At 46.4% G+C, this 25676-nt stretch overlaps 7 protein-coding genes across 8 annotated transcripts; 4 read left to right on the top strand and 3 right to left on the bottom strand.

Annotated features, from left to right (window-relative positions):
- Positions 1–368: 368 nt before the first annotated feature.
- GL218_03278 (gpi anchored protein) lies at positions 369–1376 on the top strand (the record flags this gene model as incomplete). The annotated part of the gene is made up of 4 exons (XM_033579830.1): positions 369–582; positions 644–715; positions 765–967; positions 1026–1376. 4 exons carry the CDS (start codon positions 369–371, stop codon positions 1374–1376), a joined length of 840 nt encoding a protein of 279 aa, XP_033437404.1.
- A 2821-nt stretch (positions 1377–4197) lies between these two features.
- Positions 4198–5542, top strand: GL218_03279 (putative 2og-fe oxygenase protein; the record flags this gene model as incomplete). The annotated part of the gene is made up of 2 exons (XM_033579831.1): positions 4198–4464; positions 4628–5542. 2 exons carry the CDS (start codon positions 4198–4200, stop codon positions 5540–5542), a joined length of 1182 nt encoding a protein of 393 aa, XP_033437405.1.
- A 4914-nt stretch (positions 5543–10456) lies between these two features.
- GL218_03280 (uncharacterized protein) lies at positions 10457–11043 on the bottom strand (the record flags this gene model as incomplete). The annotated part of the gene is made up of 2 exons (XM_033579832.1): positions 10457–10965; positions 11022–11043. 2 exons carry the CDS (start codon positions 11041–11043, stop codon positions 10457–10459), a joined length of 531 nt encoding a protein of 176 aa, XP_033436322.1.
- Positions 11044–11388: 345 nt separating this feature from the next.
- On the top strand, positions 11389–12421 carry GL218_03281 (putative benzoylformate decarboxylase protein; the record flags this gene model as incomplete). Its single annotated transcript, XM_033579833.1, has 2 exons — positions 11389–11690; positions 11746–12421. 2 exons carry the CDS (start codon positions 11389–11391, stop codon positions 12419–12421), a joined length of 978 nt encoding a protein of 325 aa, XP_033436321.1.
- Positions 12422–12955: 534 nt separating this feature from the next.
- Positions 12956–15907, bottom strand: GL218_03282 (uncharacterized protein; the record flags this gene model as incomplete). Of its 2 annotated transcripts, XM_033579834.1 has the most annotated exons (2): positions 14959–15138; positions 15332–15907. In XM_033579834.1, 2 exons carry the CDS (start codon positions 15905–15907, stop codon positions 14959–14961), a joined length of 756 nt encoding a protein of 251 aa, XP_033436319.1. The 2 variants fall into 2 exon arrangements, with proteins under 2 accessions (XP_033436320.1, XP_033436319.1); XM_033579835.1 differs by having other exon boundaries at positions 12956–15907.
- A 1191-nt stretch (positions 15908–17098) lies between these two features.
- Positions 17099–18978, bottom strand: GL218_03283 (putative wsc domain-containing protein; the record flags this gene model as incomplete). Its single annotated transcript, XM_033579836.1, has 4 exons — positions 17099–17829; positions 17882–18381; positions 18570–18729; positions 18813–18978. The coding sequence occupies 4 exons, from the start codon at positions 18976–18978 to the stop codon at positions 17099–17101; spliced, it is 1557 nt and encodes a 518-aa protein (XP_033436318.1).
- A 3748-nt stretch (positions 18979–22726) lies between these two features.
- Positions 22727–25524, top strand: GL218_03284 (UBA domain-containing protein 7; the record flags this gene model as incomplete). Its single annotated transcript, XM_033579837.1, has 2 exons — positions 22727–25345; positions 25423–25524. 2 exons carry the CDS (start codon positions 22727–22729, stop codon positions 25522–25524), a joined length of 2721 nt encoding a protein of 906 aa, XP_033437640.1.
- Between the last annotated feature and the right edge of the window lie 152 nt (positions 25525–25676).

Genomic DNA, 25676 nt, shown 5'->3' on the forward strand with positions numbered 1-25676 from the left:
AACTAGCATGTCCTTGGGCAAGGAACTATTACCCAGGGTTGCCACTTAGACGCAGGTTATAGAATCTAACGACGTCTTGGGTCGGCTTATCTCGGACGAATGACTGTGCGTGTCCGTTCACAACTTGATGGTGGGAATCGAGCTTGGCAACGAAGTGATTGGCTTGTGACAAGGTGCCGGCTATATGACCTAAATGAACTCCCCACGGGTTGCACGATTAATACTTATAAGATCGTTCTGCGCCTGTTTTCACCCTTCGAAACGCTCCCCTAGCCACAACCGCCTCCCCTTAGCTATATAAGCAAGCACCCACGATATCGTTATAATCATCTCAGAGGTAGCGACTTGCAGTGTATTGCCTATTCAATATGAGGTTCAGTCAGTTGTCCTATATTGCTGCGCTCGCTGGGAGCCAGCTCGTCGCCGGTGATGGAGAGGCTCACGGCGAAGGCCTTGAGGGCAGTGTCATGGGTCCTGTTGCTTTCCTCTGGCCTGATGACCGACCTTGGAGCGCTTCAGCCGACAACGTGGGGCCTTGCGGAAGCTCCAGCGGTGTAGCTAACAGGACTGCTTTCCCTCTCAGTGAGTACCTATAGCGATGGCATGAGGTAGTATATCTCGGGCTGATCTCATCTTCATTTAGCTCAGGGAACTGTTGCCCTATCAATCGCCGATGATGCGTGGAATGTTAACTTCTCCATCGCATATGACAATAGTTAGTACTACCGTGCATATCGTGCACCACAATACTAATAGTGTCCCAGCACCAACTATCCAGAGCCAGTTCAGCCAGCAAGTCGTTAGCGACGTCACAGAGATTGAGCCTGGCCACCAATGTTATAAGATTGCCGATGTCCCAAATACCGTAGCCGCGGGAACCAACGCCACAATCCAGTTAGAGTATTGGTCTAACGTTGACAACGAGCTCAATGGTAGAAACCAGACCTTCTACGCTTGCGCTGACATCGTATGACATCGACAGCAATTGGCCCTACATATGAAGTGTATACTGACATCTTCCATAGACCTTCGTTGAGTCCAAGGACATGAAGATCCAACCTCCTTGCTTCAACGTGACAGCAACAGACTTCGAATCCGGGGACTCATCTTCTAGCTCTACCCCAGCACCAAGTACCACAAACGCCGCCTCTGACGCAAACGTGGCCCCTAGCTCAGGCTCATCTGGTGATGGTCTATCCGGCGGCGCAAAGGCAGGAATTGCCGTTGGCGTAATCGTGGCCTCTCTTGCGATTGTGGGTGTTATTGCGTTTGTACTCCTCCGGAGACGTAAGACCCAGACACTCGACAATGAAGCAGTGGCTGCCGCTTCGAAGAACCAACCTGAGGTTGCCTCTGTAAACAGCCAAAGACGTTAAATTGTTATAACTTCGGCGAATCAATACCGTGGCACTAGTGGGGTGGCTGTGTGGGATAGGTAGGAGGGGCATTAGGAATAGGGGTATGAGTTAAGACTAATATGAGACCATGTTTCTTCAAGCCCAAGGGGTAACCATTTAAGGCTGGTTTATATTTAATGCTATATGCACATCGTCGTGAGTCATAACCTATATCTATCCAAAACCATACCATCCGGCTTTTCCAACAATCCAGACGCCGCATTCATAATAATCATGTGGCACGTATAACCATATTTTCATCTTCGCTACCCCCTTTCACCACATTACCAGGCGAAGATTAGACCCCCAGCATCCCTGATTCCCATAAGTTGTTGGACATTGATGTTGTGCTGGTGGTGGCGTGGAGGGGAACTCGAACTTGCCAACATCATATTAAGGGCTTGACGGAGGGCCGTAATGTTATTACCATTACGTTCGATTGCTACTGCAAGGTTGACCGTCCTTCCGTCTACGAAACCTGAACCAAAGTGCACAGCGATGATGTTTGAGGAGTTAATCACCGGGCTCCCCGAGTTTCCTTATAACGGTATTAGCATCTTTCCGTTGACATTACTTGCTACGCGGGATATAGTCTTACGTACCTGGTAGGGTATCTCCAAAGTGTTCGATCATCTTCAATGAGGGATTGTAATGTATAGGAGTGCGAGTCTCACATAGCTGTCCATGTGGCTCAAAGCCAACCTCATCCTTCGGAAACCCATATATCTTCACGTACATGTTAGGATCACTGCATTTAGGGGCCTGCCTATAACGAAGAGGCTGAACGTTATCAAGTGGTCTATCTAGCTTGATAAGGCCGATGTCATTGGCGTTTGCTCGCATGGCGTACCACCTGCCATGGACGACGGCACATACACCATATCGTACCTGACACTGCTCTCCGTAGCCGACGATGACTGTAAATGAAACAGCATAACCGTGGGCTGAGATTAAATTATGAGCTGATGTTAGAACGACGTCTTTATTGATGATAGCGCCGGTACCAATGGTACGTCGTCCGTTAGGGAGTTCAGCGTAGATCTTGACCACAGCTGTCCTAATTATTAGAAATAGTAGGCGGTAGAAAGTAGAACCAAAATAAGGTAGATATGAGTTTTCGTATACTTACCATGTGGGACCCTGCCAGGTCGGATATCTCTCCTATCAACTAATGTCGAAGGATGTTGGTATAGGAATACTTCTGCCCCGCGACTACTCAAAATGGGGAGGCGGACTAAGAATCCGACTGCGATGTTTTTGAAGGCAGAATAGCAGTATGAGTTCCATAGCCCTAATGGTCTATCGGGACTATACATCGATATACAAGATAAGAAGTTATCATGATTTGGGTGTAAGTTAGCTATGAATGTTACGGCATGCTGGAATGCCTCATATTGGGCGTTGCCTTCAGATCTAGTTGGACCATAGAGAAAGAGAGGTGGGTATCTTGTGGGGTGACGTTAATTTGTGGAATAGGTAAAGCTTATGTCTAATGGAAAACATACCCGATGTTATGGGTTAGATGCTGGATGTTGTTAGCACAGATCTCCGGGGGCCCAATCATCAAGTGTTGTAGAGTCAAAACCGCATGTTGATTATGACCCAACAATATAGATAGACCCATGTCGATATCGGAGGCCATATTGGAAAGTGGGGATGACGATGTTTTCAGCGTTGAGAAACTGGAATTAGCTTACCAATTTGCTTGCTAACTTTTCCCAGAAAGTTAGAAGGGGACTGGGAGCGAGGATCTCATCAACTAGTTATAAAGAGAGAGTATTAGGGCGCAGAGCTTCTGACTTTGGTTGTAAGTTACTGGTCACTAGCCATTAGCCAATGAGTTTACAATGAGAAACGGCGATGAGGAGGTAGAATTATCCTACTTCATCATGTTGGAAGCTTATTGGTTAGTAGCTAGGAGGCTCCGTCTAGTCCGTACTTACTTCTAGTTTCCAATACTGTATTGTCTACCTGCTAAGCTAGGCTAAATTTAAGTGGCTTACCACTATATCTATAACGACCTCAACTACCCTATAGCTTAAGTAATACCGTGCGATCTTTTTACACACACGTGGCTTGCCAAGTCAGCTTCCGCCTTCAAATCCCTGTCAACGTGCATTAGGTGCGGAACGGTTTTAAGCAAGCTGTCGCAAAAAAATATGCTCCATTGTAGTTTCTTAACTTTAATATTTATTTTAACTCGAATAACTTTACCAACCTCCATAAAACTTAAATTGAACTTATGAAAAATAATATTTAGTCAATTAAGTTTAATATTGTATTTTTTAATACTTTTTCTCTATTACTTTAGTTAAGAAATCGGATTATGAAATCAATATATATGTTACTGGCTATGTAAGTGAAGAAGGGGTACAAATTATGTCGTCCCCTAACCATCCCCATGTTGAGCTCCACTCTTTCTATTCTGCCCTACATATCTAATTTAACTTATCTAATAATAAAAGCAGGCATAGAGTTTAGGTTCCAGGCCAAAAGACTGAAAAGAAGAGAGAAAAATCGAATACTAGACGCAACTTTAGTCGTAGTAATTAGTATAATTCACCACTAAACTATTTATAATGTTTATAGTTGTTCCCATTCTTTTCCTTCTTTCCGAGAAGTTATACTAACCTGTTTGAATACTTTGTCAGTGGGATTACATTGTGGTCTGTGCACAGTCAAGGACGCGTCTTAAATATTATTATTCGCGTTTCCTATCTCATACCTCTTAAACTATTCTAGTATCAGATAACTAACTTGATTCCAATCGAAACACGGCGATCTTTCAATAAATTTCAATATGAGCCGATACTCTGAACTCTCGGATGACATAGATTTCGAGTTCACACCCGAGAAAGATGATACAAACGAGATAAATGAATATCTGCTAAGATGTCTCGATGAAACCCAAACTGCTGCTCGTGTCGCTGTATCTAAGCAGCACGAGGCATTTGTCAACCCTGGGTTAACGATTGCTAACATTCTTATACCATTACCACTGATGCCTCGTGATGCCGAGACGATTAGGAGTGTATCTGAAGAAGCTTCCTTTGGCAAAGGTGACGAGGTATGTAGTTCTAATGCACCCCCTGTGTATTCTGTTCTTTATAAAACATTAGGGGCTTTTTTCCTTTCATGATTTTTTACCGTGAGGGAAAGGAATGAACTCAAGTCGAGAAAAAGGCTTTAAGAGTTACACTTGATCAGACCGTTAACTTATGCTACTACAGACAGTGGTTGATACTTCGGTACGCAAGATATGGGAACTTGATCACACTCAATTCATGTTTGCGAATCCCGCCTGGCAAGCCTATGTTGCCACCTTATTGGAAGATGCCGCACAAAGTTTGGCTATGTCAGAGGTGAGAGCTGAGCCTTGTAAGCTGCTTCTATATGGAGAAGGCTCTTTCTTCGAATCTCATAAAGACTCGGAGAATGTCCCAGGAATGATCGGAAAACTAGTAATTTGCCTTCCCTCGAAACATGATGGCGGTAGTATTCATCTGTCTCATGCTGGCAAGAGTTACGTCTTCGATACAGATAAGACTTCTGACTTCGGCCTAACGAGCCTTTCGTGGTTCTCTGATGTTACGCCCGAGATCCAACCCTTGAAGTCCGGATACCGCTTGGTATTAATATATAACGTCACCCATACGGGTCACAAGCACATATCTGCTGGACTGGTCGAACAGCAATCAGAGAATCTCCGTTCGGCACTAGTTGAATGGCAGTCAAAGCTACCGTTCCAGGGGAAGCTAGTTTATAAGCTTGAGCACAAATATACAAATTCAAGTCTGAAGCTGAGCAACCTTAAAGGCCGGGATAGAGCTGTATGTCAGAGTCTGTACGAGGTTGGCTTAAGCTGCGGCTTTACCATTTTTCTTGCCGAGATGATCCGAACGCAGGGCGCGGATCCCCGTGAGTCTGATGAGTACGAATGGTCAACAACAGGGTTAACAAGACTGGAAGACGTGAGAACTTGTGATGGATTAGCTGTCTGCAATATCGTATTCTTGAACAGTGGGGATATCCTAGGGTCAAACCTATGGGACCGAGACGCCGATAGTGAAAGTGGAGGTGACTTTACTGGCAACGAAGACATGTCGCTGACCCTCCGTTATCATGACACTGTAAGTTCGCGATAACCTAATCTTTGTCTTAAGCCCCCCATATTAACTTGATTTAGGTCGTTGTTATAGTGCCTATAAGTAGAATAATCTCTTTTCTTCCTAATCCTAGCCTGCGGACTGTATTGAGCCTGTCCAAGCATATTTTAGAACACTGGCAGGATCATCATTTTCTTCAGGACACCCTATTGACAGCTTTAGAGGGTGCTATTCCTAATAGTTCGCCCGATAGCACGCTATTACCTGACATTATTGACCTATCTGTCAAGTTGCAGAGGAAGACGCTATACCAAGTAGCTATTTGTACTGCGCTAAAGGACCCAATTCCTCGACAGTCAGTATTAGCGAAAATAGTCCGGATCATGAAGGAGGATCACCTCAAAGACACTCAGAAACAGCCAGACTGGGATTATTGGTAAGTCGATATTTCTAGTGACCTTGATGACCTTGCTCTAATTACTCTAGGTTTTGCGACACGTTCTCTAAGGCCAGCAATATTTCCCTGGTAATTCTAGCTGATGTATTGAATCACTTGGACACTTTGATACAAGACGGTGATCTACAAGTTTCCTTTCAGAGCTGGAGGAAATCTATGGCAGAAAAAATGGTCGAGTCAAAGCGCACGTTGGGCATGAAAGATCATGATTACTTGATTTGCCTGCTATTTTCACAATCTAGTGACTTGGCGTGGTTGACAAACTGGTGAGTACAGTGATTTAAAGCATACAAGATTATGAAGGGCTGATTCATTTTTTTATTTATTAATTAGGTTTGCGCCGATACTATCAAGGAAAGGTTCCAACGAGCTCATTTATACAATATTACGGGATATTTATAATAATCGCGAGCGCAAAACACTTGCGAATGCTAAATATGCGTACCAGTGCATTCTGGAGAGTAGTACAGAAAAACTGGCTTTACACACCAGTGATTTCCTAACCTCCTACAAGCGTCCCTATAAAAATACATCAAGTATTAATAAGACCATAGAGGTTATCAACCTAGGTTTAGACATGAGTCTATTCAAACATGCTATTAAACTCCTCGAGATAAGTTGTACTAATATCTATCAATCCAGCCTAGAACTAAGAAAGGAAAATTCCCTCCCTACTAGGGAGGTTAAGGACTTCTTAAAAGCTGTATTAGCGGTTCTACAGAAGCACAAAATCCTTTCTTTTGAATTCGTCAAGAACATGTTTGCAACTCTCCTCCGCAATGTATTCATTAGAACGTTACCAAAGCAGCCCACAAAGCCCCAGGGTTGGGAGCACAGGCCGATAAAATGTTATATGAACTGCCGGGACTGCAAGGAACTTAATTCCTTCCTTGTGAATAGCAAAGAGAAAGTACGCGAATTCAACGTGATTATAAAAGACCGACACCACCTTGAAGACCAGCTACCGAAAACGCTTTTCCATTGCCGCATTAGACCAGGCCGTACGCCCTTCGGATTGGTTGTAACTAAGTTGGGAAAGGAGTTCGAAGAGGACATGAAGGAATACCAACAGCGTCGCCTTCTGCTTTCCAACAATGTCCTCAAACCGTTCAGGTGCAAGTACATGAGATATCTATTAGGAGAAGAGCTGTTCCAAGAGCTGGTCCTCCTGAAAGATACGTCAAGTGCAGAGGATGCTGGAACAACGGAGACTGCCGGGAGGAAGAGGAAAGTAGAGGAGGATCTTGATGGTTCTAGTGCATCGAAACCCAGACTTGTAGAGTGACCCGGGCGGTTTCGTGGCACGTATGTATATGGGATGGTCGAGCCCCGCCTTTATGGTATTTTAGATAGAAGTGTCTCATGGTAATGCTGAATATCCCACATTGTAATATTTAGGGAATAGATTAAGACTGAGCCATAGAGTAAGACTAGATTAATACACTGCGGTACCAAGTTCAAGATAGAGATGGGTTGAAAAGACCTCGTATCCGGACGGTTTGGCCGTGTCCGGGGATATATGTGATGCCTTAGGTACCTACCTACCTAATGTAGTCTATTTCTTTTCTGATGCACTGTGGTACTATGTTTTGGTATCCGTGATCATCTTGATCGAGGTATGGGTATCTAAAGGGGGTTTAAAAGATATTTCATACGTGATATTGTCTATTAAGCTGTTAGAAGAAGTTGTTAGAACGTATTAAACGGTGATATTGTGACTAAGAGGTGTGTTTGTTAATTTGATAAGTTTAAAATAGGCCGTAGTAATATTAGGTCATGTTTATATAAGGATATATGTCCAAGATCGTCGAGGACTCGTGCCTCCTTATTCTCCTTACTAGACCGTATCAACGCGTTTATGTATCACTTTAAATCCTTGTCACATCAAAATACCTACTTAGAACACAATAACAACAATTTCGACGTGATCCGTAAATCACTATTCAACTGTTGATATTTACTATAAGATCATAATGAATGCCATTACTTAATTCTTCGTACGGGGGCTTGTAGCATCATCCTCATCTATACAGAAGCCTTCGGAAGGGTTCTATGAAAACTTCGAAGCCGATTTCCACGAAGTCTCGTGAAGCTCCAAAAAGAAGATATTGATACTATGAGCTTTTGGGACATAGCTTCTATAATATATAGGTGTGATTCTTAGAATAGTGATTACATCGTTATTAGATTAGATTATTACCTGATTGCAGGATTAGGATCTAGTTATATATGCAGTAGATGCAGGCAGCGACTGCCTCATTGTATGAGTGCTTGAGTCACTCTTGCTAGGGACTTATAAGAATTATATAGCATAGTATAGTGTGCGTGTAATTGGTATGACTAATGTAAATTGTTCTACTAATTTTGTATTTTGTACGGTATTTTCATACTTTTAAGTTTCTCACTTACAAAATATTTGCCAGCGTCGTTACCTGATCATCATTCTTTATAAATCATAGTAAAGAATGAAAATAAAATTTCCATAGCATATATTCATCTCATATATATTGCACGAACCAGTCATGGATCTACCCCATAGCCAAACGCTCCGGCCATCACGTCGACCGCTTAGGGACGTCACGGTCTCTCGTCATATCAAAATCAAAGCCAGACGGCATGAAACGCCTCTTATTAGAAAGCTTGCGATTAAACATATCACTAAAGCGCAAGAAGAATTCCCGGTTAGATCCTAAACTCAACATCATGAACATCATAATCGTCGGGATAGACAATTTAAGATAACTATACGCCGGTTCGACAGTCGGTTAGAATTCGACCGTGCAGTTCATATTTATACTCGACTTCAGGCCATCCCTAACCTAACCAGCCTAGTCCCCCGTCTACACGGTCAAGACCATAACCGCCTCGAGATTGAGCTACAATACCCTACTTGCAGCCTGACACGCGTTTATAATAGAGTGTGGAAATATAGTGACCGAACGACGCCGCTTTCACTTCCGCAAGATGTCTGTCGTTTCAAAGACGGTCTTCTGAATGATATTTCTATTCTCCAGGATTCACAAATTGCGTGCGATGTTAATCTGTCAAACTTGCGCCTCGTATATCAAGAACATCGTTTTCTTCCATTTCTCGACAGTTTCAGCCTCAAAATAGGAACGGAGGATGAAAATAATTCTATGATCCAAAATATCAAGGCCCAGCTTAGAGTTGTTGAAGTAAGTCGCTATTTTATACGATTGCCTAGGTACTTACCTAAGTTATACTAAAGGATTCCTAACGCATATAAATCTATCTAGCGCTTAGCTCAAATTTCTGAGTTACCCGGGCTTCAATATCAAGATCCTGAAATAGACCTTGATCCCATATTAGTTATTAAAATGCTCGAACTATTTACGCCACCACTTGATCATCGAAGCCCTATCATTTGTCATGTCAATAGATATATTCCAGATCTAGGCCAATATGTTGCCCATCATGTCATCACGTACCTTCACAATCTGAAACCGCGAGACCATCCGCCCGATCAGTCGCAACAGAAAGAGACAAGTAGCAATTGCAAGGCAGTTCGGCATGTAATTCAACTTAGCCGTGAGAATTGTCACCAAGAAGCAAGTCTCCTCTCTGCACAGGTCTCCTTACATATCTTTTATATCGCATTACTGAAACAGCTACACGCCGAAGTCATATCAGGTTCCGGCTCGGGAGGTATTTTACGGTGGGGTGGTCCGGGTATCGCTGAGGAATACACGAGTGATGAAAGCTTCCACAGGGTTTCGGAGGCACATAACGAAGCAATAGAGGCCGTCGAGAGACTTTATGATGCCGGAAGAGCGCCAAATTATAAGTTGAACTGGGTTTTCGGCGACACACGTTTGCCGCGTTCCCAGCATTAAGTGCTTCCATATCACGGAATATTATACTTACCTGCCTACCTGCCTTCTTACTTAATCCAGGGCAAATCTAGGTAGGATCAGCTATTAAGCTACTCGATACTCCGGCAAATGTTACTATCGACTGTCCTCTCTTTCTAAGTGAGTGAGTCTATTCGGGTTGGGAATGGGAGGCAAAATCGCTTCTCGAAAGAAAGTATATAGACGTCAAAAGAAGAAAATCCCGAGACGTAATAGCCTAACCTAGAAAGAAGCACTATCGATTGTTAGGCTAAATAGGTACCGAATACACATTTTGATTGCTTCCTAATAGCTGCACCGGAGACAAGTGTTAGTGGACATGAGCGAAGTTGTTTATAAGAAATTGTGTCAAATTAATCGGTAAGTCAAATAACTTTAGAAAACTCCGTTTCCTTATAATCGTACGTCTTTGAACTTTGAATTCGTGATTACTATAATAGTATTATAGTAAAATTAATTATTAATTACTCATTACCATCCTAAACGCCTCAACCCCACGCCTAGATGTTTGGTGTAGGCACGAGGTTAAATATAATACGCAGTACAAGGACATAAAGCATCGCTAATAAATGCCCAACATGTCTACTCTCCCTTTTCACCCATCTCGTCTCATCTTACCCCATCTCACCTCAAGCCGCCAAACGCGCGATCCAGCTCCTCGCCCTGATCAACCGCCATCTCGCTAATTCCCGCCGTACCTCCCCCTTCCCCATCCGCAACGCTCATCTCAGCAAACTGGCCCGCAACCTCAGCCTCGGCAGGGTAATTACTGCGCTCGGGCTGCAGCAGACGCGCGTCGCTGTCGAGCCAGCCCGGGGCGACGCGGCGCTTCTCGGCGAGCTCGCGCTCACGGATGTGGTCTTGCAGGTCCCGCAGCACGCGCTCCGAGTCTTCTTGCATGCGCGTCAGGTGCGCCTGCAGCGCCTTGCACGACGCGATGATGTCGTCTGGGTGTGCAGCGTGCCCGGACTGCGCGACTACGTACTTGACTTTGGTGTTGCCGGTTACGCCGCTTGCGGGCGGGGGTAGCGTCGACGGCATGGACTTGTAGGTGTAGGGGAGCGTGGCGGCCGTGGGGAGGGAGACGAAGGGCGAGACGGTTAGGGGGATTTGCGCTAGGAGGGGGTGTGTGCCTGGTGGGTGAGTGTTAGTAAGAATAAATGATGGAGGTGATAGATTAGGTACTTACGATCATCACGCATTGTGACCATTGTGCAATTTATACTGATGACTTAAATACTGTGTTCGTTTGCAACCCTAGGAGGTAGAGGGACATGTTTGAGTTGTCAGGTCGAGGTATCGAAGTATCGAAGTATCGAAGCTGCCGTGACGTGTATGACGTGAGATATCGATAAGCGATAAGCCCCTCTATTCCCCAATTTCTCGATAGATAAACCAAATAATTCAAGACCGCCGTAGCCTTTCGCGTCTTTGATTAAGTAACAACTTCGTCTTCACGTTTTCATATATTGACTTAGGGCATATCACGACAACAAGCGGCTGATATTGGATAAGAATCTCTAATATCATTAACCGCGGCGAGAATTTCATAAGACATGCTGCCTCCAACAGTAATTAGAACTTGCCCTTCGGCAGACAATGACTTCCAGCCCTTAAGTGAATATCAAGCTCAAACCCCAGATACTTTCTTTGATGGGAAGCCCATCCTCTATTATCACGACGAAAACATCAAGGCCTGGGTCTCAAAAGAGCAATATGAAGCTCTATATATCTTTTCAAAAGGATCCGAGGATAGCCTTACACCACTAAATCCCAGTCCGCCAGAATGCTATGCGCTTGAGAATAACTGGGGGAAACATCTTTTTGAGGAGAAGGTTGAAGTATTCGTTGCGTCAAAGTAAATATTCCTTTATCAAATCTCATAATTGAGCATTACTGACATTTGTTAATAGCAAGTTGACACTTTTCTCTCACAAGAGTGGAACTGGAATTGAGATTCCTTACCCAGCTATCACACTCCACGCCATCAAGAATTTCCGCCATGTAGAGAAACCGGATGATGCCTCGTTTAAGTTTATCGGAGTTTACATGCAGCTCGAGTTCTCGAATTCGGGTGGAGAAGACGATGAAATCTCTGATCCCATCGAGCTCACACTTATTCCATACAAGGCATTACCAAAGGAGCAATCCACAACGGAGACTCCAATTATCGACCCATTGAACAGCGAGCGAGCTACCGCACTATTCAACCAGGTCTCGGCGTGCTCAAATTTACACCCTGACCCCCATGAGGAGGAAGAGGAAGAGGAGGGTGGAGATGAATTCGACCGTATCGTGTTCGAGGGTAATGTCGAGGGGGACGCGATAGAAGGACTACCTGGTGCTTTTAGGGGGGCCCTCAACGGTGGTCTGCCGCCTCCGATGCCGGGAAGTTCTGGGTGGATTACCGCCGATAACGTCAACCAATATTTCGATGAAGAAGGCAATTGGATCGGGGAAAATGGTGTGAGCGGCGAACTCGGAGATGGTGCAGGTCGCGTTCGAGGACATGTCGAAGTAGATCAGGACGCCATGGATGGGGTGGAAAATGGCGATGGTGCTGACTCGAAACGTCCGCGAACCGAATAAGTGAGCCATATATGGAAAACCAAGCGCCCAACCGAGCTCGCGAGTATGTACTCTCGGGCTGTCTGGTATTCGGGACGATTTACGACTCGTGCTACCATCCAGGCATATGTGTAATAATTTAATGCAGTCGGTTCGTAGTTTACGACGTCAAACAGAGCTTCACACCTTAGTAAGTTTTACCACTCACTGGGTTCTCAATTAAAACTAGAATATTAACAAGCCATAAGGCTAGGATAGATAGATACCCCCTGAAGCTTGATTAATACCGGATATAATTACGGTAGCTCATTAATACGGTATCCTCTAAGGTACCTAATGTTTCCTTAGTATATCCCCGGTGTCTAAAAGTCAAGGATAGATGCTCTGGAAATTCAAATAACTATTATATTGGAACCCCCCTAACCCAACCCAGTTACATAACAGGATATATATAATATACGACGAAGGTTAAAGATATCAGCACACTGTGTTTACATGACAGAGGAAATATTGCGCTCGTCGGGAGCGTGGTATACAAAACTGCGGCGGGTTCAACTAACCCTTTAGAAACCCCTTCGCGTCGTACAAACTTTCAACACTCGCCCGCTTGGCCGCCGCCTCTTCGCGGCTTAGCTTCGTGGCATGCGTCATGATCTGGCTGGCGTGCTTCACGGCATCTGTTCCGATATTACTCCCCCTTTTGGCATCGATACCTTGCACCACCACCGTACCCCGACGACTTCTCCCAGCGCCACTCCGCCGTAAGGGACTGCCGTGTTTCGCATTGGTGTTGGAACTGGAACTGGCGTTGCGAATGACGGTGCCGCTGCCCATGCTCGACCGGGAGAACCTATCACCATTACTACTACCACTCTTTAGGTCCCCTCCTAACGCGAGATAATTCCTCACACCGCCGCTCTGTCGCCCAGGACTGAATCCGCCTCCTCGCATCCCTACGACCGTCGAACTGGCTACGCTGATGTCGCTCATGGTGCTCATCTGGCTGTTCATGCGCCGCAGCTCGGTTATCGCTGTTGACATGCGCACCGTCTTGCTGCGCTTGATGGTCTGCGCGCGCAGGGGCGGGACTTGGTCTTCATCTTGCGAGTATATGGATCCCTCAGAGGGCATGCTGCGCCGCGGCGGTGGCGGCGATGCTGGCACCCACGCTACGGATTCGTGGTTGAACTGCCGCGGCTCCTCGGCTTGTCCGTAGTTCGGGATGCGGAACCCAATGCGTGAGGAGCGGCCTGAGTTAGATATCGTCCGCGCGAGTTTCTCGGGCGAGACATCGGGGTTGTCGCCTTGGGGATCATTGTAGCTGTAGTTGTAGCTGTCGTATACGGATGATAGCCCGGCTTCGGAGACTGCGGGGCTGGGGGCGCGTTGGCGGTTTGCGAAGGTGGGCGAGTTGAGTATGGATCGGGGAGAGGGTAATACTCGTCTGCGCGAGGGCGAGGGCGTTGGGGTGGAGATGGAGGCGCTTTCTTGGGATATGGTTCTTTTGTGCGCGGGATACTTCGCGTCTGATTGTTTACGGGGTAGTTCAGCTGGAAGTGGCGAGAAGACCTTTGATAAACGAGCGGGGTTTTGCGGCGGCGGAGTTGACATGGTGAATGGGTCGTCGTCGTTTTCGTCTGACGATGGGAGCGTGAATGATGGGTTTCGTCTGGGTATGCTGTTGGCTTGTATGCTCTTTTGTAGGAGTAACTGAGGCGCTGGCGATGTGTCCATGCCCAAGGTTCCTCGACGAATTCGCAACGGAGGGGGTATTTCTTCCTCCTTGACGCGAGACTTGGGACTTCGCTCCGGGCTTGTCTCGGGGATTCTGCTTGGAGAGAGCACCACCTCGTGACTGGAAAGACCTTTTCTGGGGGCGCGCCTCTCTACGCTGCCCTCTGGTCTCGAGTCGACAGGTGGACTACGGACAGATGTTTCTTCCATGCTATATAGTGTTGATAAAGCAGAAGACAAGGTACTCCCGTTTGAGAATGGACGAGTCGGTTGACTCCCTTGCGGACTAGGACTAGGTTCTGCTGACCTGTTAACCCGGCTCGGACTAGATAAAGCGGTTCGTACGTCTTGGTACGACTCCCTCTTAGACGCAACGAGGCTATCTGGTTCCGATAACATCGAAACTTGTGATATTCGCGATACGTAGGATTGCTGTCGCGAATGCCCGGGAGTCCGCATCTGACGTTGAGAGAGCTGTGGCTTTGGAGTAGAGCCTTCTAATTCCGCATATGACAATGTTGCTGGAGCGCTCTTGTGGCTCTTCACGGGACTAACGTCCCCTCTGTCGGGAGTCTCATAACTGAAGTCCATATATCCGCCATAATGATTTCCTTGGATTCCTCCGTTAAGCCCCCTTCTTGGGGTATACGGAGGGACCATTAGAGTCTGTCGTCGCGCGCTCCTGTTCCCGTCTTGCAATCTCTCTGCGGTCATGCGCAGGATTTCCGTTAGTTCCGTGTCTGTCGCGCTGTGGTGTAATATCGGCTGTCTCAGCGTCTGCCCCTGCGGTATACTAATAGGGGCTGGTAGACGCGCTCCACCGGCTAGTTGTTGGGCGGCTTGGAACGAAACTCTGTTGCGGTATCGCGGGTTGTGGATGATATCTGGCGGTGATTTTGACGGGCTGTTAGAGGCGGACCCGGGGCTTGGGTTGTTCGAGGGCCCGTATAACTTCTGTGGACTGGTGTATACCTGAGACTGATGTTGACTTTGTCGTGGTGTCGCTGTGTACCCGGTTAAGTTTGTGTCCTGAGGTGGTCCGCTCATTCTTTGGTCACTGGTGCTGTCAGTAGGAGTGTTGAGCTGCTCTTCTATTCCTGTCTCGGTATACGGTAGAGTTGGGCTAGCTTCTCCTATACCACTTTTCGTCGAGAGGCGGCTTAAGGAACGGCCTAAACCACCGTCGAACCAGCTCACTTTCCTCCTGTGCTTCTGTTTTGACTTCTTTGGAGAAGTGACGGTTGGGCCGTGAAGCGCGTCCTCATCGATCCACGATGTTTTGCGTCGGTGCTGGTACATGTCGTAGCCGCGCTCCTTATCAGGCGACCGGGGCTTCTGCCCTTGTTGTGTATCGACACTGCCTCTAGCACTCCCATCTCCCCCAGAAAAGCTCCCTGGACGTGTTCGAGCGGGCGATATGACGTTCAGACTCGAGCGTCTACTCCTACTCTCCTCCATCCCGACCTCGTCGTCCTTATCCATCATGACTGCCACCTGCTCGCCGATAAAGCTCTTCTTGCGTAGTCGCCGTGGGCCCGCTTCGTTCGTTGTCGTGTCCCCAGACTCTACCGCAACATCGGGAAAGACAGACGCGCGACGCTGATCTTGTTTCCTGGCAAGTTTGAGAAGCAAAGGTGCGAGCGCCGCGAAGAGAAGCACAGCCCCGCCGACTGCGATGCCGGCTATAGCTCCTGTAGAGAGAGCCATCTCGGCGCCGGTCTCATGTGCCGCTATAGCAGACGCGGTATTTCGACCTCTGATGTAAAAAGACATTTCGTATACCAAGATCGAAGCGAGGCCTGGTCCGACTTCCTAAAGGTGTATTTGGTCTCCTTAGGGTCGCATTCGTACTTCTTCTCACGCCTTCCTCGCTCACTCATGGGCTGTTTTGTTAGTAAGTCGTATAAAACTTCGTATTGACATTACATAGATATAGAAGATACTTCACGAATCCGTAGAAGAGTGTAGTCACTAGAGAGGACAAAATCACATAAACGAGCGGCGAGGAGAAGCGGTTCAAGACGAAGTCGACATAGGATAAAACAGAACAACACAAATCAAAATCCTCATGCCCAACCTAAACACTTACAAGCCATTCAATACCTAAATAATCTTAGAATGCGTCATCTCGAGTCCCAAATCTGCTGCTGGAATGCGTTGCTATCAGCACCAGGCGCGTTGCGTAGGCCGTAGAGAATAAGTCGCATTCCAAACGAACCCATCCCTGGCCGATGAGACAAAGACGTATTGCTGTGGGAGGGAAGAATAACTAGTCATAACGCATGCATTCTACAGCTAATTACGGTCAAGTTTAGTATTGAGATAGACTGCGATTGATTTCGTCCTACTGCTAGACTTAGAATAGCTATATAAGCAAAGCTACTTGCACAAACCGAATTCAAGTGACAGGAATTACCAAAATACTGCAATAGAAAACACGACACAATGTCGAGAACATGACCAACGAACTACTCAAGAACACATATGGTGGACTGATTCATTTCATTGTCTTGAGATGGCTCATCGATGGGTATAAAACTCAAGGCTAAGGGACATTGAAAAGATCTCTTGCCAGAAGAGATGCATCCCGAAAATGCAACGAGTACCTTCAATACGCCAGCTTGTATGCTTCAAATCAGACCATTTAGACTCACTGCCCCTACAGTCGAGTCGCTGAACGCCGAAATATGAACCCCGTATGCAATATCACTTTCAGTCAGGCATGAAGTATGCATCAGGTGGTGAAATTTAATGCAATCGTATTTGCGTCAATGCCTTCCATTCTAACTCATCGCATATGTTCTGCTTTTCCACAAGGAGCCTCCACAACGTGCTTAAAAAAAGTCTCTGGGTGAAATCGGATCAGACCCTGAAACATGATGCAAAAAATCATCGCCGGTCCATATTGGCGAACAAGTATTTCCACCGAAACGAATATAAAAGAACGCATAACTTTGTTAATCTTTAAGTCCTCCGAGCATGGTGTCCATGTTGTAAGGCATGTCTGCCATAGAATCGTCGTGGCTTCACTGCCGGAGATTCAACTGTTACGGTCGTGACGGACTCCTCCGTTACATATACAACGGGCTCTTTCCAGATAACGACTTCGACTTGGGAACCGCGCGTAATGGTCTGCGTGCTAACCACTTCGTATGATACACCGGGTTCCGAAGTAACTGCTGGGGCAGGGGTGGTCGTCGGCGGGGGGGGTGCAGGTGTACTCGAAGAGGACGTCTCGGCCGACGGCACTGCAAGGGCACCGAAATTCGGAGATGCCGGAACCGATTCAACTGAGCTTGTACTTGCTACAGATGCACTAGACGAGGTAACAGCCGGGATACTAGAGGACGTAGTAGACGACGACGACGCGCCAAAGAAACCACCTAGTATGCTGGTTGCAGCAGAAATGATAGGATTGACATCACCGACACCGGGGGTGGCGGACTGCGGACCAGCCTGAATCTGGATGTTACCAGGGAGGTTTGCAAGGTTGCGAGCAGATCCATCTTCCTGGGCTAGCATTGGCGGGACATCGAATTCACAAGAGTTTTGTTCTTCATCAGTCTGGAGAGGACCGTTGTTCACAAAAAGCTGGCAGTCCCGGATATTACCGGAGTCGTTCGTGCAGGTGTCAATAGCTTCCTGCAGGAAGTCGACGTCCCAGCCAGTCATGAAATCGCCATGATAGCCAAATCCTGTCGACCATATTAGTATTCTATAATACAAGCGTAGGGTTTGCCTGCTTACCTGTTGGGTCACCGTTGGAAACGACGAATTCTCCATTGCGGCCCTTGAACTGTTTGTTGTTGGTATCCCAGATAGTCTCGTAGAATAGAGTAACTAATCGCTTCGGGTGGGACTCAGGGCAGTCACCATTGCCAACCAAGCTGGGATACGCCAAATGGCTCTTGTGGTCCTTGGATGTAATATCACCGTTCCAGCATGACGGGAACATCAATTCGATGCGGAGACCATCAGGGCAGTTTCCATCGAGGAAGTTCTTGTCGGGTAAGTAGTGGCGGAGTAGCGAACCTTCGGGCGCCTTCTTGTAGTCCATGCAATTGTATCCAATTGCTCGTTGCTCGAGGTCGCTCTGGCTAGTTTGCTTGAGAGCAGCCCAGTCAGACTGAGGAGGGTCAGGTGACTTTGGATCTCCGACAGTATAGTCTCGTCGGTAGTTGCTTCCAGCAACCATCTGGAATCCAGGCGGGAAAGCCGTAACGTTATCTCCTCGCAGAAGATAGTACCTGTCCTTCGCATTAGCTTCAATATTAGGCACTCAACATTACGCAAAATAGGTAACCGATAAAGGGGTTGACTGATAGGGAATAGGTAGCCCTCAATATAATGCATCGGAAACACAAATAACAATCCAACCTAAATAACCAGACTTTGTGGCAGCATATAGAACGACAAAATAAACACTAAGACTTACGCAAGCATTCCTCCAACCTGAGGAACGATCTCGAACTGTTTAGTCGCGCTATCTTGGAAGTAGAGCGCAGGGGTCCAATACGCCGACTTGTCTTGCTTCACGGCACACGAACTGCAGCTCCCCTGCATAAGCTCATCGTAAGTAGCGCTGAGCGAAAAGCCTATAGGAGTGGTCAATAAATATCCATCATACCCAACCTGCAAGACATAGGTAGGCACATTAGAAAATACAGCAGGAACATACCAGAAGAGCCGTGAACGGTATGGATATGAGGAGATACCACGCCAGCATCCATGATTGGATCAATACGAGCTAGACCTGTGCGGCCATGACACTCCATGCGCCAGAAAGCCGACGCATCTCCAATGGTGCTGAGGAGGACGAAGGCAGAGAAAACTTTGGACGCCATTTTGCAATCGTTAGATTCAACTCGAAGCAGGAGGTTTGTCGATTTGATCAGAAGGAGTTGCGCGAAGTCGTTAGTTGACTAGAGGTTGTTGAAATTTTTTTCTTTCGGGTTGCAAGAAAAAGTGTAGCCGGCGCACAATCTCGTTGCTTTATGTAGTGGTTTGTTGGTCGCTAGGCACCAAAGCGCAAACGGTCAGACGAGTGCAAGTTCAATAGTTGAGCCGTGACTGCTCGGATGATTCAATCTCAACGTTCAGTTACTGCCAATGCGGATAATTCACTGGTGGGGGTCGAGGAACTGGCGCCCTTTGTTGCAGTATACTGAATTCTCGAATGGCACACCCAAGGCCGCCGATGCTATCGCCAATTCCTTCCACCTCGGTTCCCCCAATTTACTATTTCTGCCAAATACACACTTGCTATCCAGAGCAATCAGAACTTCAACGCTCGTAATCTGTAAGTATCTGATCGGCCTGTGCGTAACCTAAGCCAAGTGGCGTGGAATGAATTCGAGGGTTGATATCGAGTAATTCAGATGCAGGAACAAGTTTCCGAAGTTGACTAGGTACCTAAATGCCTTTTTCGCATCCAAACTCAGGGCTGCGCGATGCCAAACAAAACAAATGTTTGCTTGATTTTTTAGAGTCGAAATGAATGCGATCAACACAAGAAGAAAAGAGTGTGATGATGCCAATAATCTAGATAGTAATCTAGACTACTGTGAATACTGGTAAAGAGCGTGGTTGACGGTTAACCGTCGGGAGTTATAATGAACGAAATGCTTTGGTGGTGATGAGGGTGAAGTCCCAAGAGGAGCAGAACGAGAGACGAGAGACGAAAAGAAGGGCGGCGAAGGCAAAGGGGATATTGAAAATAGCGGCGCGTAGAAAGGGCAAAGGGTAAAGGAGCAGGAGGGTAGGTGGGGATTGGCGCATAAGGAGGTGTTGGGCATCGTGAGACAGTACGGGGTAGGTACTATCCGGTACATAGATACATCCCAAAAAGGAAATAGAGAGGCCAGTCGCACTTACCATTAGGTATCTTGTGCACCTCCTTTTACTTGGAAGGTACATATATGTACGTAAGCATTTTTACACATATCAGATCACAACAGTTTGTACAATCATATTTGCGCACAGTTATCAGCACCTATGTTGCCTATGTTGCACCTATTTCGTATACAGTAGCATCATATTCGTCCTGCGCATTTTCCAAAAGCTGCCGAAAGCTGACTTGATACCGTCCACATGGTTGCGCAAATAAAGGTTTTCTCGCTGATCTTGGCAAAAGCGACAGGCTCGGTTCTAGGAAACCCTGTAGGATCGTCATTCCTACCTAAAGAAGATTAAGCAGCTTTACAAGAGAGGCTAGATTAGGCCAGATCGCAAGGCGTAAACCACTACTGATATGTCATCAAGGGGCTCTTTCCTAATAATGGTCATTGGCCGGAGATATTCAGGGACAAGAGCGAAGGGGTGACACCCTAGCCTGTCCCACGCAGGTACAGATCCCGTTTCTCCAATTTCCCAAGCGACAACGCAAGATGCGGTTGCAGCCGAACAATGTACCCACGTACCTAATATATAAAATCACCTAGGCACTTACACAGATAAAGAAACTACATCGTAGAGAACGGCACAGCGAGATGGATTTTAGGTAACCAAAAATAACTGCAAACTGCACCTCGTAAATATTCTCTATTTTCTCTTTGAAGGTGTAACTCCAAACGATAATAGAATACGTACTTAGTACCTAGGTCCATAGTTATTTACCGAATGTTTGCTTGAGCACTGCTATCAGGGTCTGCACGAAGCCGTCCACGGTCCTTCATAGGTAATAGGCGGTCTACCAAATCACCATAGCGTCTTATTAGTATTAGGAAATCTCTCACTACAGTATTAAAAACTATTGAGGCGTGTGCTTGCTTGATAGTGGATGTAGTATGCGCATTAATCGCTCATCCAAGCTTCGTAGTCTATCCACATACTGATAATTAAACTGACTGATTGAACTCGCTTCTCAGCACTGCTTGCTTTTAATCTCATCACTGGATACAAGTAAGATTCTTACTTCACGTCAGGAATGACATGTACACCATATGAAGTAAATGCTTTTACATACATACATAGTTCATGTAAGTTAGGTAGTCAAATGTACAAAATGGATGACATGGTGTGCTCTGCGATTCATTTCCACAAGCGCAATAACTTCTTACACAAAGTATCGCAAAGAATATGTAGCTACACTAGTACAACTTACTATGATAAATGCCTTTTTTTTTTTAATGATTGCCCGCCGGATATACACCAATAACAATGATCCAACGTACCTTCTCTGTACTTAGAGCCAAATCAAGACAGGGGAGCATCCAGGTTCCTGAAACAAGTTTCAGCCCCTAGCATATAAGGTTAGCCAATCAAAGCGAAGATTTGATCTAATGATTACTCTGTTGGGAATGTAGATTAGGACCATGGGTAAGAATTCCTTAGCTGAAGTAAGAATCATTAGTACAAGCGAAGAATATATTCTTTCTTCTATTATCTTCACCAATGCTGCGTTACGTGCAGGTACTTATGAAATACATGCAAACTCCCTTTGACAATAATCACCAAATTCAAGTTGAATCGTAATTGGTGCAAGCAAGGTTTGGCGGATAAAGTCGTACAAGGACATCCTTTCATATCGGTCAATTGTAGCATTGATCATATTTTCCCCAGGCTACCAGGTCACGGACGAAAAAGATGACGAAATGATCTACCCGCCGGAATTTCTTTAAGCACAAGGCGCGTACTATCATTGGTCCCTCCTCGCAAATGCTCCTCAGCTCATCATAATTAAAGATGAAGAAGGGTATGGAAGTATCATGAGAAGTATCATAGCTTCCACAGCAACACACCTAAAAGTATTTACATATTATATCATGACCATAAAATTTCACAATCACACCTTAGGATATTTCATCTCTCTAAATCCTATGAAATAAGCTCTTAAATAAACATTATCTTTCTATACATACCTTAGGTAGGTAAGAGCAATTATATCTATAATCCTCTTAGAACTAGTTGTTAAACCATTCATTAATAACATGCATGTATAGGTACACGTAGTTTCTCCCCTAAATAAGGTGATACGGGTAGATGCCCCTTCATGATTTTACCTATCACATGGATCATGTAGATATTCTAATACTATCGCTTCTACCGCGAAACCCTTCAATTTAAGAGTATTTGGCACTTATGCAGAAAAGGGGGATCGACACTAAATCCTAAGCTACCTATATATGGATTAGTTAATATGAAACAACAAAACACGATATTATCGGATTGGTACTACCAACCCAATGATTTTGGGACAGCGCCAGGAGTTTACAGAGTTGCAACAAATATATATTAGAGTCACAATTTTATAGGATGTCGAGATCCCGCCATAAGACTTAAATATCATGCAAGTGCAAATGGGTAAGGTAAGATAAGGAAAGGAAATCTACTAAAGAAAGAGGTACGAAGTACCAGATATTGATTACCTAATGTCATAGATGTCCATAATAGATAACAAGCCACAATTCGTAATCCACCACCCTTCAAGCACCAGCCACGTTTTAACCAAACCATTGACGTTGGAACAATTCGAATGCGACAGCTGATGCAGATAATTCCATGAACATCGTGACCGTTAGAGGCGCAACCTAATCGCAACTTAATCATGTGGTGTCCTTGATATAACCATATTTCTATTCCTTCTGCGCGACCATGGACGATCTTTCCGGCCTTAATTGGTCTTCGACCAACTCGAACAAAGAGGCCACCAAGCCTCCCCCTATGAATCCACCTTCTTTCTATTCCACTCTACGTCCGACGCCATCCCCTCAGCCCTCCGGTCGAACCACACCGCTCTCTACCCAAGGTTCCGGCTTCGCTGCCCCGAAACCACAAACTGGCAAACCGACGGCCGATAGCTTTAGTGGTCTCGTGAGCTTTGGGGGCGCCAAGAGTAACGCCAACCTAAGCCTCCGAGAGCGCCAAGAACAATTAGAAGCTCAAAGGCGTCGAAAAGAAGAGGAGGACAGAAGAAAATTACAATCACAGTATGGAGGTGGTCAATTTTGGGACAATATCGGGCAAGGCTCTACACCTGCGTCCCGAACCATTTCTCCGGCTATCCCATCACCATCAGTCGGTAGCGGGATAGGAAGTCAAATTGGACAGAAAAAGGATGATGACGACGATCTTTTTGCTGCATTTAATAGAGATACAAAAGTTGATAATGCCAGCCACTTTCCTCCCCCCGAGCAACAATTATCTGGAAAGAATACCCCAGCCAATACCGCTCAGCTTGACTTAACTAGCGCTAGCGCATGGAATAAGCCTACAGCTTCAGGTGGAGGCGAGCTTGGTGATGATGATGACCCCTTCGGCTTGAACCAGATGAAGAAAAAACCACAGCAGCAACTATCAGTTAATGACGACGAAGACGACGATTTCCTAGGAGATCTTGGGAAACCAGTTGACGAGGTACGGCGCAAAACCCAAGCTACACAACCAAAGCCAGAACCAGGTCGGCCTATCGAGACCACGGACTCGGACTCTGAGCCCGAAATCCCTCCAAGGGGAGCTAGTTCTGACCCATTTGACAAGGCAGTTGCGGAATTGGTTGATATGGGTTTCACAGCCGAAAACGCAAGACGAGGTTTAACGGAAAATGGGACAGGCTTAAACGTTCAAGCAGCTGTTGGGTGGCTCCTGGATGATGCACATAGACAAGCTCGTAATAAGCAGTCTCCTGCAGAACCCGCTCCCGAACGAGCTAGGAGGGATGATAACCGTTCTAGAAATCATGGCAATCCCGCGTGGATGAGTGGAGACCATACAGGTGATCCTCCTTCACGAAGAGATAATCGGTCACCTGTTTCTGGAGATGACTTCTCTAAAAGGGCCGCGGCAGTAGGCTCCAGTTTCTTCAAAACGGCTAATTCCCTTTGGAAGAGTGGGCAGAAGCAGGTCCAAAAGGCAGTTGCTGATTTCCAGCAAGAGGGTGGCGATCCCAGCCAACCAAAATGGATGCGTTCAGCCCATCTAGATCAGCCGTATGCAGGAAAGCGTGAGCCTCAGAATACTACAGACGAAGCTCTAATGCTAGAATCTGGTACACGGCCAGAGAGACACTCGTCCAGGCCTACTCAAAGTCTACATGGTGAACCGCGAGATCAATCCCCGGGTTTACCCACTCGACCGCGCACGCATTCCCCAGGGATACCCAAATGGCAGCAAGCAGCACCGCCAAGTTCCCGGGATCCCCGGGTGCGCTTAAACAAGCAAGAAATTGAGGAGCAAAGCGCACAAGCGTATGTCAGTCCTGCAAGGAGAAAAAAGGCAGCACCTCAACCCGCACCGCCATCTGAATCTGAACCGAACCTACTATTTGATCAGCCTTCACATCAACCTTCTCAATCCCAACCCCGACGCGCCGCTCAGTCATCAACCCCTTCAACTAAACAGCCCACACGGGCCCCTTCAAAGCCCATCACTCCACGGCCAGCCCCGCCCACTCGAAATATTCCCACTATCCCTTCATCAACTTTAGAAGCTTCTACACGGCACCGTCTCGAAGGAACAGCCCATTTTAAAAGGGGAGATTACGACGCTGCGCACACAAGTTACACAAATTCGCTAGCCGGCATACCACAGTCACATCCCATTTGCATTGTTCTGCTTACTAACCGCGCACTTACTGCACTGAAAACCGGGAGTCCTAAACAGGCTGTTGGCGATGCAGATGCTGCGATCGGCATTATAGGGCCCTCTCACGGCGAAGGCGAGAAGGTCGCATTGTCTGATGGCGAAACACGCGAAATGAAAGATTTGTACGGCAAAGCGCTCAGCCGAAAAGCCGAGGCTCTTGAGCAAATGGAGAAGTGGACGGATGCTGGGAACGTTTGGCAGCAATGCGTCGAGGCAGGCGTTGGCGGTGCAAATGCGATTGCTGGTCGACAACGCTGTCAGAAAGCGCTTGCTCCTAAACCTAAACCAACCCCGAAGCCGGCACAGGTGGTTAAGTCTCGACCGAAACCCTCCGCCGTATCAGACCTGAACTCGCAAAAAAGCTCGGAAGCTGTACAGCGCCTGCGGCAGGCCAATAAGGCAGCTGAAGCAGCCGATGATGAGAAATTTGCGCTTAGCGAAAAAGTCGATGCAAAGATCGCTACATGGCGTGATGGGAAAAGGGATAATCTACGTGCCCTTCTTGGAAGTCTTGATCAGGTGCTATGGGAGAACAGCGGATGGAAGAAGGTTGGCTTGCACGAGCTAGTAGTTGCGAACAAGGTCAAGATACATTACATGAAAGCAATTGCTAAGTGTCATCCTGATAAGGTAAGTTATCAATTTCTATAAAATAGGCTGCCATCTACATATATGCCGCGTCTTCAATACTAACAGGTATTATATAGCTACCTCAAGATGCAAGTACGGAAGTAAGACTCATTGCCGCTACAGTATTTGCCACCCTAAATGAGAGTTGGGATAAATTCAAGACCGAGAACGGGTTATAAGTTCAGCAGCATCGCGATGCGAGGATATACTAAATCCTAAAGCGTTTATAGTGTAGATAGAAATGAGACCATGAACACAGTACAGTGAGTGACAAATAAGACTTCAATGTTTCTAATATTCATTTCCAATCATCCTGGATCAAAATAACCAG

The sequence above is a fragment of the Daldinia childiae genome (assembly GCF_008694065.1).
Source record: "Daldinia childiae strain JS-1345 chromosome Unknown Scaffold3, whole genome shotgun sequence".
In the NCBI taxonomy this organism is placed as follows: domain Eukaryota; kingdom Fungi; phylum Ascomycota; class Sordariomycetes; order Xylariales; family Hypoxylaceae; genus Daldinia; species Daldinia childiae.